Below are 18,166 nucleotides of genomic sequence, written 5' to 3'. Positions count from 1 at the left end.
ACACTGGAAATTAGTTGTTAATATTGAAAAGACAAAGATAATGTTATTTCGAAAAGGAGGAAGGTTGGCAAATAGTATGAAGTTTAAATATGGTGATAGTAATGTAGAAATTGTAAGTAGATTTTCATATTTAGGTGTAGTGTTCACACCAAAGAGTTCGTATACTGAAATGCCAAAAAACATTAGCAGGTCAGGCACAAAAATGCATCTATCAAATGAGAAAGTCCCTAAAACCTAGTCATGTATGCAGTATTTTTGATATGCTTATATATCCTATTTTATGCTATGGTTGTGAAGCAATATTTGGATTGTGTTTATGTTGAGAAATTTAGATATGCACTGACCAGACTTCGTGTAGCATCACATAGATTATTGCTTGAAACAGGAAGATGGAACAAGCCTAACCCTATTGTATTAGAAGACAGAACGTGCCAAATAATACAGGATGCACAAACAGTTTTGCGTCCAACTCTGTGATCGACTGTTCAGTGGTCGATGCGGTGCCCACAGTTGAGAGCACTCATGTCGATGCTAACAATACACAAGTGTACAGAACACACTTCTTTATATCATTAAAGGAAATGTTAATGCCTTCATCAGATACTGTACAGAGAGCACTGGTTGAACATGCTGACAGCACAGCATCCTCCGCAGATATTATACAGAGAGCACTGGTTGAACATGCTGACAGCACAGCACCCTCTGCAGATATTGTACAGAGAGCACTGGTTGAACATGCTGACAGCACAGCACCCTCCGCAGATATTGTACAGAGAGCACTGGTTGAACATGCTGACAGCACAGCACCCTCTGCAGATATTATACAGAGAGCACTGGTTGAACATGCTGACGGCACAGCAGCATCCGGCAGCTGTCAGCAAGTTGCTCTCCTCCAAAGAATAACCAACCACCACAGAAAAAATGAGGCCAAAGGAACAGTTGATTTAGACTTGGAGGTAAAGACGTTCATTCCACTTTCCAAACAAATGTGATTTAAGCATTCAGCGTCATAACTGCAACTATCCTACATAATGCATTATTCACATAAGTAACCTATGCATACATGCCGTTATTGCTGTTGATTGTATTATTTTACTATTCCAGGTCAACTACGACTATTTACCAGACAGATCAACAATTGGAAGTTCTGTCGCGGGTAAAGGTTTGGTATCTAGATGGAACTTTCAAAATCATCAGACGTCCTTTTGTACAGATGTTCTCTACCCACACATTTCTACGTTCAGGGGAACATACCAAGCAAGTACCACTCTTCTTTTGTCTGATGAAGAAGAAACAAAAAGACTACAAAAAGGTAATTGATAGAAACGATGAAGGTATAAGTGTTAAAAATATTACAGAATTAAATCAACTTAGTAAATATAGGCCTATATTTGAATATTACAAGATGCGTTATGTATAAATTAATGTATGTATTAATTTATACATTTATGTATGTATGTGCATTTATAAATATGTATTTTATAATGTATTTTCTTGCACTACACTACATGTGTAGTCATTGTAAAACTGGTATGTGCTTTTTTGACCTGTAAAATTCTAGGTCAATAAAAAAATTGATTTGTATTACTTTCAGGTTCTTAAAAAGGTCATTTGCCTTTTGCCATGTCAGCCTGCCGTGAAAGAATTTGCAATCGATTTTTAGAGAGGAATGTGGCAGTCTATCCGTGGACTGTTCCCCAATGCACAGATAAAAAGATGCGCATTCCATTGGGAATAGACTGTTTCGAAACATGTCTAGTCTCTCGGTCTTCAGGTAAGCTAATAAATAGAATATATTGTATTTGTTGTGTAACTAATTATTCAACTGATTTAACAGATTTATATTTATAACTCATATTTTAAATTTTCAGATTCAATACAGGAACACAATGTATAAATTTGTCCGGAAATTGACAGCTCTCCGTTTCCTACCCCATGAGCACATCAAGCCAGAGTTCGACTGTATGCAAGCCAATTTGGACCACGAGACATCGCCCAAGTTGGTGGAACTGATTGAATACATGGGCACCACGTGGACTGACAGCACCATCTGACCGTGTGAGTCGTGGAGTGTGTTTATGTGACCAACCCGTACAAACAACGATGTCGAGGGATGGCACAATAGGTATCTGGGCTCATTCTAGCTTTTTTTTAATTATAAAATTAGCCAATTTGGCTAAAAGTTTGGGTTTTTTGTTTAGCCAAATTTGAAATGTTTTAGCCAGAATAATCGCAACAAATATTGAATACTATTATTTATAAAAGAAATTATAGTCACACAAGACAGTAAGAAAAAACCTGTGAGCCCAAGTAAACAACTTGTATTTATACTTTATAATGTTCAGGATCAACAGCCGTGCAGGGAGTGGAAACTTGGGCATATACATGCTGATCCCCATCCTGCACCAAGTAAACAACTTGTATTTATACTTTATAATGTTCAGGATCAACAGCCGTGCAGGGAGTGGAAACTTGGGCATATACATGCTGATCCCCATCCTGCACCAAGTAAACAACTTGTATTTATACTTTATAATGTTCAGGATCAACAGCCTTGAAGGGAGTGGAAACTTGGGCATATACATGCTGATCCCCATCCTGCACCAAGTAAACAACTTGTATTTATACTTTATAATGTTCAGGATCAACAGCCATGAAGGGAGTGGAAACTTGGGCATATACATGCTGATCCCCATCCTGCACCAAGTAAACAACTTGTATTTATACTTTATAATGTTCAGGATCAACAGCCATGCAGGGAGTGGAAACTTGGGGATATACATGCTGATCCCCATCCTGCACCAAGTAAACAACTTGTATTTATACTTTATAATGTTCAGGATCAACAGCCATGCAGGGAGTGGAAACTTGGGCATATACATGCTGATCCCCTTCCTTCACCAAGTAAACAACTTGTATTTATACTTTATAATGTTCAGGATCAACAGCCATGCAGGGAGTGGAAACTTGGGCATATACATGCTGATCCCCATCCTGCACCAAGTAAACAACTTGTATTTATACTTTATAATGTTCAGGATCAACAGCCTTGAAGGGAGTGGAAACTTGGGCATATACATGCTGATCCCCATCCTGCACCAAGTAAACAACTTGTATTTATACTTTATAATGTTCAGGATCAACAGCCATGCAGGGAGTGGAAACTTAGGCATATACATGCTGATCCCCATCCTGCACCAAGTAAACAACTTGTATTTATACTTTATAATGTTCAGGATCAACAGCCATGCAGGGAGTGGAAACTTGGGCATATACATGCTGATCCCCATCCTGCACCAAGTAAACAACTTGTATTTATACTTTATAATGTTCAGGATCAACAGCCATGCAGGGAGTGGAAACTTGGGCATATACATGCTGATCCCCATCCTGCACCAAGTAAACAACTTGTATTTATACTTTATAATGTTCAGGATCAACAGCCATGCAGGGAGTGGAAACTTGGGCATATACATGCTGATCCCCATCCTGCACCAAGAAGCAGACTTACTGCCACTACAGACGACACTGGTATTGGAAGGGAAACAGAGAAAAATGCAGGAAAGAAACAACAGAAGGTTTTCCTCCACTGGGTGAAATATGTCAATGGGGAAATGGTTGTTGGCTGTCTGCTAAAAATTTATTTTGGCCACGTGCATGTAGCAATAACAACAACTAGAATATTACAAATAAAATCATTACTTGAACTGTTTATGTAATATATATTATTTATCCTATATTAATAAGACCTGTATACCAGAGCGTAACGTTTTCAAATATTTTGTTAAAATGTGTGACGTCAAACTAATTTGTGCTAATCGTGATGACATCATATTACCGATAGCAGCGACTTTAGTACTGTGATTTACTGAAAGTTTAATCAAAATGTTATTTTAGATCCTCGACAAATACCAATTAATGTAGACTCGGTTGATATTTTCCATATTAAGAAACACTTGTGACAAATCCTCCATATAATTCAGGGTTTCTGCCAGAAGGTAAAACGGGTATGACGCCATACCCAAATTATTATTTTTTTAAGTTAACATTTTGACAAAATTAATGACTCTTATCATTATTGTATGATTTTCTTAACCATAACCCTAATTGTAACCCATTTTCTTTGTAAGGGAGGCCCCCCATACCCCCTGTTGACTGTGGTTGCATTCAATTCCATAGCGCCATACCCAAAAATTTCTTTCTGGCAGAAACACTGTAATATCTTAGATTTTCAGTGCAATCAAAGTTTGTGATATTTTTCAGATCACATACTTTAAGAATTTGATAACTTTGCAAATCAGATGCAAATTAATTGAGGTCACAGCACTAGGTTTATTGACATTGAAGCAAATGCACTAGGATGAAACTCCGTAACTGACGTATACATTTAAAGATGCATTTTCACATCCATATATAAATACTCTATACAGTACTGCGTAAAACAATTTTGGATAAATCATTTTTAATATGGTTAATCAAAATTCCATTTGACAAATTTTTTGGCTACAGGTATTTTTTTATCCAGGGTGAGCCCTGTATTATGTGAGCCTGTGTCCAAAATATATGATATTGACGATACCGAAAAACACTCTATATATATTTGTTTTTGTTGCCACTGATCGTAACTTACATGAGTCGTAACCCAATATTTTTGGTTATGCAAGTTGTAACAAGGTCCGACTGCATACATCAGGCACAACGGAAGCAAGCAGACATTGATTGAGGGCTGACTGAGATAGAGGGTGCAAAACAATGTTTCTAGGGGCTTAAAAAGTAGATGTCCTGAGAAAAAAAACCCACCACCACCAGCCCCCCTGTTCCAGTACCTGTATATGCCAAATTGTAACTTGTCAAAAAAGATACATGTCAAAAGTTTGAAAAGAAGACCTAATAAATAAACAATATTTTGTTGGTCCATTATGTTCTTTTTGAAAGTCAAGGCTAATTATCTGGAGCCACTTCACAAAACATTGAAGTTGACAGTTAGGAGTAAATACCAAATATGGCTCTTGTCAGGTAAAATGGGAATAACAGTTGACAGGTATTATGGGTATCAATAACGATATGCTGCACAATAATGTGTTCTAAATTTCAAACTGTCCAAATAGTTTTTTAAAAAACCCCAAAACCACTGCTTTTATGCTATGGTCAATTTGTTTTCTATATACTGGTATGAAATGACTAGGATACGAAATGACTGGGGTATAAAATGGCTTTTCACAATGGTATGAAATGACTAAGGAATGAAATTACTTTTTGCAATGGTACGAAATGGATGGTATGATATGACTAGGGTACGAAGTGACTATGATTAATATACAATAATACAGTCAAGTGCACTCAAGTCTCGTGCATTCGATGTGAGACTCACCTTTTGAATGTTGTGTCATGCTCTCACCCTGGTACATGATTTTCTCACACATTTTAAACATTGTAACAAAACAAATTTATACATATATATTTTTTGTTGTTCATTCGATCTTGATGACCGACAAACAAGTCTGTGACTGCCGGCTGGCCCGGTTAAGCATCGTAAAGCATTAAAATCATATATAATAGGTGTCCACATTGTTTATTGGACAATTTCTCAAACCGTGACCAATTATCAGTGCGCTTATTTCCCGTGCTGGTTTATTCGGATTCACAATGTCGGACTGTGAACAGACAAAATCTCACTCCTTGCGAAAGTTCCAACTTGGGAGTTCTATATACGGAAATAGTTTTACCCATTCTCTCTCTCTATATATATATATATCAAAAGCTCTAAAGACTATACCTAACCCTTGAATGGGGGTATGAGTTGAACTCATGTGGAATGACCCACTTATCGATCTAGGCTAGTGTGCCTCGATAGCTCAGCTTGCACATCGAGGCATAACCGGGTGTGCGCCCTACTGTGCTGCGCATAGCTCATCTAATATTATAGTTAAAAGAAAACTTGGAGTGTAATGACGTAGTTCGTATACTCTCCTTTATCCCCGTTTTCGGAATTTTTTCATTTGAAGCGGAAAAAATATTTCAGCAAAGGTTTTGGTCATCAAAGTCATCCACGTTTTGCCTGAAGGTAAGTAACTAGTTTCATTAAAACATAATTAGACTGTAATATATATATATATATCTACATTTGTACTAAATTGTATGCAAATCTGTGGCCCACCGATGAGTTTTTTTAGGCTGCGACAAAAATATGAAAATCTCAGAAACTGTCAAGATCACCATATTTTTTCGATTTTTCTCCAGTACAAAATGCTTTCCAAATCCTTCATATTGAACAGATGTATAAAAACTATGGTATTGAAATGAATTTTAATAGTATTCATTATGTTCTAAACATGTTTTTTCCCTAAATAATAAATGTACAGAGCAGATGCATGGCGATTTTATTCACCCATTTTATTGTCATTCCGTTTCCTTGCATTTGTCAATCGGGTCATGTGACTGATTTTCTTCAATTTGATTGGCCGAGTCATGTTTACAAACAAAAATTACATACATGTGCTTCTCTGTGCTTATGTTTATATGCGAGTTCCTGTTGGTCAGCCCTCAAAGCTCTAGAGACTGAGAGAGGACTCCTATACGGAAATGACTGCTTGGCCGGAAATGTAGTTCTACAAATGAACAAGATGAGATACAAGGATGGCAAGGGTGTTCCAAAGGGCTTCACAACCTTTTTGGATGACCATCGCAGGGCTCGAAATGCAGTGTTAGTACATGCACCGGTGCAAGCTGATTTTTGCGTGTGCATGTAACTTTTAAAACTGGGTGCACGCTAATATTTTTCAAGTACTGTGTATTGTGTATACTAGTATCCTGTTGTCTACCAGATTCAGACTCAAGTTGTTGAATTTTGCGTATGCATTTCGTAATCTGTTCGCCACATGAAAACAATAACTTTTATCTTATGGGCGCATCCATTTTGTATCCCATAATCCTACTTACAACTATGGTGCCCTTTCGGTCATTTCCGTGAAATATATTTGCGAAAATTGCCGGCAATATCTCAGTTATGTACGTGAATGGTATTAGGGAAGGTGGTCGAGACCAACTTTGGGGTATCCACGCGCATAACACAGTTGTTGTCGTCACTCACAAATTGAACTCCACCAGATCTGTGATCAATACAAAGTACCGTAACTGCCTTGAACATTTTCGACCTCAGATATGGGCACTTGATCAGATGATTGCGAACGTGCAGGTGCGTTACTCGCGTAGTTGACTCGAAGTTAGCCAGTGATTATTTCGCAACTTCTCGTCCAATTCCATAGGCTAATTTATATTACACCAACAGATCTTATCAAGTTAAAAAAGTTGATAACTTGCTTAATACAAAACACAAATATTCGTACATTTTTGAAATAGGCCTATTATAGATTTCTGTAAGGTGTTTTTACGTTGGGTGAAATTTTCAAATTTGATCAAGAATAACGTTCCGGTACTGTTAATAAATAAACATAGGTATTGCCGAATAATTCCGAATAGCTTCGTATAAAAAAACCCATGAAGTTGCCTTATTTTTGGTGCATGCAGAATTTTAATGGTGCATGTAACTTTTTCCAGCATGCACCTGGTACATGTAGATTATTTTTTTTCATTTCTAGCCCTGCCATCGTCTCCCAAGAGGCACCATACCCCGTTACCATGGCAACAGGCTTCATATTTTATTTCACATATGTGGGAAATTTATTGAAAAATATGACCTTTTTGTGGAATTTTTGATGACTGGGACCGTTTCCTGTGGTAGGCTACAGTCAAGTATCCAAAATGACTTCATGAATAAGACTGCAAAACTGGAAATGCAGGTACTTGGTCTGTTTGGAAAACTCTTGTTTAGGCCCTGGATGACAATGTTTTACACCACCTCCACCAATCAGGTTGATCATATCGATGGCATCCAGATTGTAAAAGATGTGGTGAGTCAGCTGAAGAAGTCCAGTGAAAATCCATTAGGGCTTCTGACCAGAGAGACTGCTTTTTTAAATAACTCTCTCAATGTGGACAATCCTGTACTGAAAAAAGTGACAGCGTGTCCGCCTGATGATGACAAAATAAGTGCCATGATTGCAGCATGTCTGGCAACAGTGATTGCTGTCCTGGAACGACAATACAAGAGGTACTTCGACATCGACATAACAGAAACATTTAAGGAGACAGAGTCCACCAGATCCCACAATAAAGACGCAGAAGAGATCATGGGTATGTTTAGTGTGGCAAAGCAACAGGCCCCAAATGCAATCCTCTGCTTCTTGTCGTCCAGAATAAGAGAGGGAAAAAAATCAAGCTGTGGATTACCTAGATATTATGGACACAGAAAAGAGCAAATGTGGTCAGTTGGGCAGTGTGGTATGGTGAGAATGACAAATCATTGGAAGCATGTTGAGATGCGACAGGAATTGTCACAAAGGGCGGTCCAGAAGCATCAGAAGAAACAGGAGAAAGAAAGGAAGGCCATAGAAATGAGACTGAAGAACATCAGTCTAGAAGATATCGAGAAGGAATTTCATGACTTAGACAAAAAATCTTTAGCAGATCTGAAGGACATCATCTCGGGGGCAGTTGTTGGTAGGAACATCTGCCATGTTTGGTACGATAGTGATTGCCAAGAAAAGTCTATCTACTCTGGTAGAATTGAGAAACTGAAGAGGAAAAAGGGCAGTGTGTATGTGATTGCATACTGGAAGCAGGAGGAAACCCATGAGGATGCTGTGGATTTTGAAATACCAAAGTTCGAACTTGCTGCAGATCTCATCTTCAAGGACCTTGTGCTGTCATAAAATGACAAATCTTTGGGTTATCTTTATATTAAGGAGTGTGTACATTGTGACCCCCGGGTGAGTAGCGCCACTTAGAACTTGTTCAGGCAATATGCACTCACCAGGGGGGTCTAGACAGGCAATATCTCCTTACCCAATCAAACTCTTTCTGGGTTATTAATATATATATATATTGGGGGTTAGGCACGTTATGACCCCCATGTGAGTAGCGAGTAGCGCCACTAAGAACTTGTTCAGGCAATATGCACTCACCGGGGGGGGGGGGGGGGGGGGGGGGTCTAGACGGGCAATATCTCCTTACCCAACCAAACTCTTTCTGGATTATTAATATATATATATACTGGTGCTTTTAATAAGCAATCCGATGGTATTTACATTTTGCCTGTAGGATAAAAACTTAAGGAAGTATGTGGAATTTCCCCATAATTGTTTAATCAACGAAACCGTTTTTTGTTTCAGTCATAATTATTAAAATTATTAATTTATTATTGTGTTAAATAATGAATTATGTGCAAACATCGCCAGTGTGTTGAATGAACTACCTTCCCTGAAAGTTTCATTATAATCTAACCAATATTAAAAAAGTTGTGACATTTTGTGTTTTCAAAGTCAGCGTTAATTAGCCAAAACGGTCACAACTTTTCTTTTGGTTTAGTAGTAAAATAAAGCAAAAAATAGGTGTGATTCGACATCTTCAAAATGTCATAACCTATTTAATAGGGGGGGGCCTATTCATCCTACAGCAAAAATTTAAACCGCATTTTAAAGCTTTGTTCAGGCCCTGATTCATGCCTGTCTATGTAGGTTAATTTTCACATACTCTGCCAAAAAATCCCAAAATAATTGGGGGGGGGGGGGGGGGGGCGAAACGTCGCCGAAACGACTTGGTACGAGATTTAGGACGGACCAACACTGCATGAACTGGACTACAAGGCAAAACAGCCCAGGGTTCGAAATTGTTTTAAGGTGAAACGACCCGCATTCGTTGCGTAACCGACACGCGAACAAAACAGTGAAAACTGCGGTTTGCATGAAATATTGTTCTGGTTATGAAACATTAGGAATATTATGCTGTAGTAACATTAAACACATCATAGTTTTCTTAATGTTAAAATACCATCAACTGAAACATCTCCACCCTTCATTAAAGCTAGTATCTGCTTCAACTTCTTCTTATCGTTGCGAACTTTGTCAACACGTGAGCTTTGCCTACCACCTGTAGACATTTTGTAAAAACCAGTATTGTATCAAATGTTACGCTTGAAATGTATCATATTCCAACGTTCATACAAACAACTTGCGGTTAGTCTATTTTGGCATGGTTTATGGAATCTTACGCTTTTTAATGTTCTAGTTAACGAGCAACTGGTTACCAGCAACAAACAAAAAGCAAACTATGATGATTTAAGAAGTTGCTGACTTTTTTTCTGTTAAAAAATCCCGTAATATTTGTAAGAGAATCATGGCAGATTCAGGTTAACTCATTTTTTATTATATGTATTTGTTTGTTTTTCATTTAATATGAATTTATAGTCTCCCATCCTCTTATAAAAATGTTTTTTGGTAAATAATTTTAGTTTGGTTTCATGTAAGTCCAGGATAAGAAGAAAAGTTGAAGTGTTTTGGAAGTAACAAAAACAAAAACAACTATTTTTGTTTGAAATTTCGAAACAGTCTGCTCAGAAATAAATAACTTGTAGTAAAATCTACAGTGTGTCTGAAAAGGGGCTATCCTTGTGGGTAAGACTATAGGCGCTACTTAGGGGTGAGCTCTGTAAACGGGATGTGGTGAACTCGTATGGAAACTAACTCGTATGAACGGAAAACTCATATGTAAAAAATAACGGTGAACTCGTATGGGGATGTATGGATATGCAGATATACTTTGATATTTCTCTTAAATTTTGACACTTGTTTTGTATACATGCTTCTTATTTATGTCACCATCAGTCAACTATTTGCATGTCAACCGCAGTTTGTGCGTCAACGGCAGTCACCTATTTTCGCGTCACCCGTGGTCACCTATTTTCGTGTCATGTTATATATTTTGTTTCGTGCATAGGCGTATGGGCACATTTTTCCCGAATGACATGCGACGTCAAGAGCATCCTTGCCCGAATGACCAGACAATTTTTGACCGAATAGATAAATTATCACCCCATTTTTGCCCATTATGTGCGAGATTAACTACCACGTGACTTGCCCAACCAGTCAAAACACGCATGTCATTAGACTTATTTCCTGCGACAGAAACCGTAAACAATGCATGCATGTTTTGTGTTTCTCACTAGCCCGAACTTAAAAACCACTAGCCATGGACGTTGGGCTAGCGGATTTGTCGAACTCTGCATAAAAACTACACACAAGTTACTATACCAGTGCTCTACAAAGCGAGTAAAATACTCGACATGGCGACTCAAAACATTCCCTGGCATCTAAAAAATAAAATCACATTTGCCAGTTGGCGACTGTCCAATAATTTTACTTTAATCTGTAAACAAAACTGGACATCGGAAAACACTGTGGACCAGTAGCAATTTATCTTCCATAAAACGTGTTTTCTATCTGTATTATTTCCCTTAACTTGAATATCAAGTGTTTAGAAGTAATTCGGCCCCAGTTCAGTTTTGGACCAAGTCGGTCCTGTCCCATTTAGAGACAGGTTTTATTTATGTATTAAAATGAGATTATTGAGCCACTGTATGTCTTTAATTATTTTAAATGTCGACTTGTATATGTGTTATGCTGTGCTCCAATCGTCTCGTGCTTATCGTGATAACTGGTCCCTCCATGATAACGACGTCTCCAGTCATGAATGTCATTTTAAACGCGTCATAAGTCATATTTACAAAACAGTATTTATGGATTGACGAACATAAATATTATTTAAACCAAAAGTAAGGTAGCCGATTGGTAACTAGAAGTAACACGCTGAAGCCTGGTAGATATTATCACAATGCTTTTATTTTAACTTTTAATGAGTATTGCAATTTAAATGCATATCTTAGCAGTGTCATTAAAATAGTAATTCGCTTAAATTTGTTTAATACAATTATTGGGTACAGAATTTGATAATGATAGTTAATAGTCGTTCACTGTTTTAGTGGAACCGGACAAAAATAGTAACTTGTAATTACTATTTAACAACTAGGAATCACCTCTTCACAAGTTCATTCGAATGCAGTCCTAATAACAATTACGGCATTAGTAATGTGCCGTAAATTGGCAGATGAATCAATTTAATTACAAGTATATATTAGCTGGTTACTAAATATAAGTGGCTGGTGACTAAAATATTATACTTTACTAGCCAGGGAAGAGTAAATTTGAACTTGCTTTGTAGATCACTGTATACAATATTGGATATATCAGTTTGTAATTTCCATACGAGTTTACTGCATTTTCCCCCATACAAGTAAGTCTTCCATACGAGTTCACTTGTGGATTTTCCCCAATACGAGTAAGTTTTCCATACACCGCAAACCCTGTAAACTGATTCATTAAAGCTGTGGCTATGTCCACCACAATCTGAACAAACTCAGCCAGATTACAGTCACGTTACTATGAACATCAAGGGTGTAACCCCAACCTTAATCCTAACCCCACTCAATGTTCTCACTGGGTGAAATATTAAAGGAGGGCAGCTGCGTGACACCCTATCCTTCAAAAAAAATTTTTTTTTAAAATTAAAAAGCTAGGTTACCGTATATCATTGTGTGTTGGTTGACTTTGTGGAAAGACATACTCTTATTTTGTCCCTCAGTATTTGGTTTTAAAAAGTTGGGACAAAATACAAGCCGACTTATCTATTATCATTTATGTAGTGTTAGTTGAACCGGAGATGGTATCACATTCACGGACATTCAATTCGCTGAACCGATCAAAGTTTTAATAATATTATTTTAATAAAGATTTCAAGATATATGAAAAACCATAAAGATTTTTGTAAAGTGATCCCCTAATGTGAGATAAAAAAAATTCTGTTCATTTTATTTCCATCTTCATTGAATGAAAGAAAGAAATGTTTTATTTAACGGCGCACTCAACACATTTTATTTACGGTTATATGGCGTCAGACATATGGTTAAGGACCACACAGATTTTGAGAGAAAACCCACTACATGGGCTACTCTTTCCGATTAGCAGCAAGGGATCTTTTATTTGCACTTCCCACAGGCAGGATAGCACAAACCATGGCCTTTGTTGAACAAGTTATGGATTACTGGTCGGTGCAAGTGGTTTACACCTACCCATTGAGCCTTGCGGAGTACTCACTCATGGTTTGGAGTCGGTATCTGGATTAAAAATCCTATGCCTGGACTGGGATCCGAACCCAGTACCTACCAGCTTGTAGACCGATGGCCTAACCACAACGCCAACGAGGCCGGTCATTGAATGAATCGATCACTTTGATATCTCCAGCTGATAAAAAATAGTTTTGTTTTTGTAAAGGTGGTGTATATATTATTTGCCACCCAAAATAAATTATTTTAATGATGAACTAGGGCTTCTAGAATTTTATTAAAATCCACTAGCCATAGGATCAGTGATTTTAAAAATATACTAGCCATAATTAAAAATTCACTAGCCCTACTTTAAATAAATACAATTTTACTAATAGAAATATTCAGATATGTCACCTAAAGAAGAAGATTGAGCTTAAAAATCCTTAAAGAGGGGGCAAGATATTCATATTTACGAAATATGTAAATGCAGCATTTGACAAAGGGTTTTTTCCACTAGCCGTCCGGCTAGTTATAGTAATTATTTACTAGCCCAACACTGAATATCACTAGCCATGGGAGTGGGGCTATCATAATCTAGAAGCCCTGGATGAACACTACCACTTCCATTGGCATTGTGGTGATATTCTCCCCAAAAATAAAAGTTTCTAATAGTTTCTAAAAAATTGCTGAATAAACAAATGACAGAAAGTAGAAATGATCAGTTACAACCAATTAAATCTGCAAGTGACAAAATATCAGACAATAGTTCGTGGACACAAAAGACAGAATGACGGTTTGATCATGTGACAAATTTAACGCCAAATAAGTGGATTTTCAGTCTGCAATTGCCGAATGGATAAAAAATTGTATGTTTTCATTTCTCAAACAAAATATAACTTTTATTGTGTGTATCAAATATACAAATGGAATCACAGGTATGTGACAAAATAGAGGCTGTTAAAAGTACTGTTAAATTACATTACGGTAACTGTCGTAAGCTACTGAAGTTTTTCGTACACACCCACAGCTGGTTTCCTTTTATGTTTAGTGTGCAGACTGACCGATTCTTTTTTGAAAACAGTGGAGATGGGTGCTGTACAATATAGTATGGTGTGGGAAAATAAAAAGGGGCACAGAAAAATAAAGGAGGGTGGTAGAAAATTAAAGTAGGCGGCAAAATACAATAGTGGGGCGGGTCACCCCGCTTAAATGGAGTAGCAAGAACACTTCCCACTAATCCTAAATGACATGATTCAAGGAGATAAAAATAGCAAAACGAAACCCAGTACTCAGGGCTAGCTCTGGCACTTGCCAATTGTGAATTTTATTTTAATTTGGTGAAAGAATTTCATGCAGTGATTGATATTTTGGTGAAAATAATGGTGGATTTCTGTATTTAATAGATAATTTGGCAAATTTTCTACACACCCAGAGCTAGCCCTGACATATGGCCTGTGTTTGCTGTCATGACAAATCCGGGTCATTTTGCAGTAAAATCATTTTGCCCCTAGTCAGTTCGCTCTCCAATATGAGTTGTTTCGCCCTAAACAGGGCTTCTAGAATTTATATAAAATATACTAGCCATGGAATCAATGATTTAAACAATTTACTAGTCACAATTAAAAATTCACTAGCCCTACTTTACTTTAAGTTAATATAATTTTACTAAATAATAGTAAAAATTGTCACCTAAAGAAAGATATAGCTTAAAATACTAATATATAATTGGCAGGTGGGGTGAGAGGTAGGATATTCATATTTACAAAACTAGACGTAACTGCAACATTTGACAAAATGTTTTCACTAGCCGTCGGGCATGGCAGTAGTAGTTATATACTTGACCAACATTGAATATCACTAACCATGTGAGTGTGGCTACCATAATCTAGAAGCCCTGTCGGGCATGGCAGTAGTAGTTATTTACTAGCCCAACATTGAATATCACTAACCATGTGAGTGTGGCTACCATAATCTAGAAGCCCTGTCGGGCATGGCAGTAGTAGTTATTTACTAGCCCAACATTGAATATCACTAGCCATGTGAGTGGGGGCTACCATAATCTAGAAGCCCTGTCGGGCATGGCAGTAGTAGTTATTTACTAGCCCAACATTGAATATCACTAGCCATGGGAGTGTGGCTACCATAATCTAGAAGCCCTGTCGGGCATGGCAGTAGTAGTTATTTACTAGCCCAACATTGAATATCACTAGCCATGGGAGTGGGGCTACCATAATCTAGAAGCCCTGTCTGGCATGGCAGTAGTAGTTATTTACTAGCCCAACATTGAATATCACTAGCCATGGGAGTGGGGCTACCATAATCTAGAAGCCCTGTCTGGCATGGCAGTAGTAGTTATTTACTAGCCCAACATTGAATATCACTAGCCATGGGAGTGGGGCTACCATAATCTAGAAGCCCTGTCTCCATGGCAGTAGTAGTTATTTACTAGCCCAACATTGAATATCACTAGCCATGGGAGTGGGGCTACCATAATCTAGAAGCCCTGTCTGGCATGGCAGTAGTAGTTATTTACTAGCCCAACATTGAATATCACTAGCCATGGGAGTGTGGCTACCATAATCTAGAAGCCCTGTCTCCATGGCAGTAGTAGTTATTTACTAGCCCAACATTGAATATCACTAGCCATGCGAGTGGGGCTACCATAATCTAGAAGCCCTGTCTCCATGGCAGTAGTAGTTATTTACTAGCCCAACATTGAATATCACTAACCATGGGAGTGGGGCTACCATAATCTAGAAGCCCTGTCTCCATGGCAGTAGTAGTTATTTACTAGCCCAACATTGAATATCACTAACCATGGGAGTGGGGCTACCATAATCTAGAAGCCCTGTCTGGCATGGCAGTAGTAGTTATTTACTAGCCCAACATTGAATATCACTAACCATGCGAGTGTGGCTACCATAATCTAGAAGTCCTGGCCCTAAAACCAAAATGTTTCGCCCTTAGTGTATTTTAGATCAAATGGTACATGTCACTTTATCTCTCATAATAATTTTGTCAATATAATTTGTGGAATTCATGATGTGCATGAGAAAGTGGTTTAATAGTGTCTTCATGTACATGTAGGTGTTCTGGATCACCATGTGTGTGTGTGTGTGTATCAGATCAGAAATAATATTACATAGGCTAAGAATCATCATAAAAATTAATAGTAGTAAATGTTGGAATTTTATAACAGGGCTTCTAGATTATGGTAGCCCCACTCCCGTGGCTAGTGATATTCAGTGTTAGGTTAGTAAATAACTACTATTACCATGCCCGACGGCTAGTAAAAAAAAGTTGTCAATTGCTGCATTTAAGTCTATTTTGTAAATATGAATATCCTGGCCCCACTCCTACCTCCCTAATCTTAAAGTGTTTTTGAGCTCTATCTCCTTCTTTAGGTGACATATCTGAATATTTCTATTAGTAAAATTGTATTTACTGTAAAGTAGGGCTAGTGGATTTTTAATCATGGCTAGTAAATTTTTAAAATTATGAATCCCATGGCGAGTGGGTTTTATAAAAATTCTAGAAGCCCTGTTTATAAGAAACTTTACCTCAAAGTACAGTGCAAGTCGACCTAGTTATGTTAGTTGCGGATAACTTTCGGTAGTACTTAGTAGATCATATCAACTAATGCAAAAATACACTATTCAATACCCTTAAACTTTACTTCAAGCATCAGAAATACATGTTGTACTTCTCCTTCAGATATTGTTCTTTTGGGCCTGATGTTCACGCACACTTGTGCAATTGCAAGCAATTATAGTCATCCGCGTTTAAGCAGCGTCCACTAGCATCTACTTCCCGATTTCGTTTCTCATACCAATGTGGTAACCTATAGGTTACCAGGCTATATTTTGTGGTAACCTGTAAATGGGTTATCAAACACAATGCTTATTTCGATACCTGCTTAAGCAGTAAGAGATATATAGAATACTAAACCAGCTTGCCTGTCATACCATTTTTATGAAACGAGTGAACAGTTTTCGCTCGTCAGATACCAACACTGTTCACGAGTTTCATAAAAATGGTATGACAGGCAAGCTGGTTTAGTATTTTATTTATTACAAACCAACTGCAAACAAGCCGCATCGCAGAAGTAAACAGATGTTGAGACCTGCTACAGGTTATTTTTCTACGAATTGGGTCAGCAAGTGATCTATGTCACACGTAAACATAAACGACGTCATAGTGAGAAACGCGACGTCATCAATGTACAGTTTAGATTTTGGCGCGAAGCTTGCATTAATAATTGTTAGTTAATGTTTTTAAATTCACAATAATGACTGAATTGTAGATCAGACCAGCAAAGATTGAGCTGAGTGAATGGGATTGACTAGATGTGATGCTGACATTTTATACATAGGGCCGTAAAAAAAAGTAGCATGTCGATGAAATCGTTTTGGCTTTGTACACAGTGGGTCCAAATATAACGGCCTATCTTATCGCAATTTCCATTCATGGCCGTATTTCGTAATGGTACACTTTTAAATTACACTATTTTGTACAAACACGGTATTCGATACGTTCATAGTCTCTGATCAAAACATTTTCAACAGCAGTTTTGCACTGAAATGTTTTCTAGCTTTCAGGAAAAGGACGCGTCATGCACCCAGTTTATCTTATTGCAGGGAGATACAAAGTGACGTCATTCAATATCAACGTCATTCAAATAAAAAAATTATCCCGCCAGTCAGCGCGTGCCAATATTACACGTTAGATATTGAGTAATTGTTATGACATGAGTAATATCTTACACTGGTGTGTAATAAAGAGACATATGATTATATATATTCATGTTATCATTATGAGGGCATATTTTTATATTAGAAACTGTATTAATATTGCATTTTCAAAGTTTACACTATTTTAACTAACAAAACACATTTTGATGACTACTATTACTTATTAGACATTTTTCTGTTTAGAATATCAGTATCAGTATTTGCAAGGTGTTTGTTGTGGTCCTAATGGGTGTATACTACCAAATCAAATCCCATAGATGGCAATAGTAACATATGTGGCTAAAACTCCTACCTGCAGCGTATCAATCGACATAAATGCCATGGATATAAATACTACCACCCCTCACACTTAAAAGTGAATCAGAAAAAATTGGGGGTCAAGCTGCTCATTTCTGAGATAACAGGTAGCATCTATGAC

General features: G+C 37.5%; 2 protein-coding genes across 4 annotated transcripts in view; one reads left to right on the top strand and one right to left on the bottom strand.

The window, feature by feature from the left end:
* LOC121372575 (ATP-dependent RNA helicase DDX18-like) overlaps nucleotides 1-9,994 on the bottom strand; it is a 63,502-nt gene extending 53,508 nt beyond the window's left edge. The window contains exon 1 of the mRNA XM_041498974.1: nucleotides 9,889-9,994. Coding sequence (XP_041354908.1) covers nucleotides 9,889-9,916 — 28 coding nt within the window. The 5' untranslated portion in view covers nucleotides 9,917-9,994. The remainder of the gene's footprint in view (nucleotides 1-9,888) is intronic.
* A 142-nt stretch (nucleotides 9,995-10,136) lies between these two features.
* Nucleotides 10,137-18,166, top strand: part of LOC121372574 — a 31,123-nt gene continuing 23,093 nt past the window's right edge. For all 3 annotated transcript variants that reach the window (XR_005957955.1, XR_005957954.1, XM_041498973.1), the window contains exon 1: nucleotides 10,137-10,246. Coding sequence is in view for 1 of the 3 variants with exons in the window: in XM_041498973.1 (XP_041354907.1) it covers nucleotides 10,234-10,246 (13 nt within the window). In the remaining 2 variants the exon portion in view is untranslated. The remainder of the gene's footprint in view (nucleotides 10,247-18,166) is intronic.

Source organism: Gigantopelta aegis, chromosome 4 (assembly GCF_016097555.1).
Source record: "Gigantopelta aegis isolate Gae_Host chromosome 4, Gae_host_genome, whole genome shotgun sequence".
NCBI lineage: Eukaryota > Metazoa > Mollusca > Gastropoda > Neomphalida > Peltospiridae > Gigantopelta > Gigantopelta aegis.
This window is presented reverse-complemented; position numbering and strand designations above follow the sequence as displayed.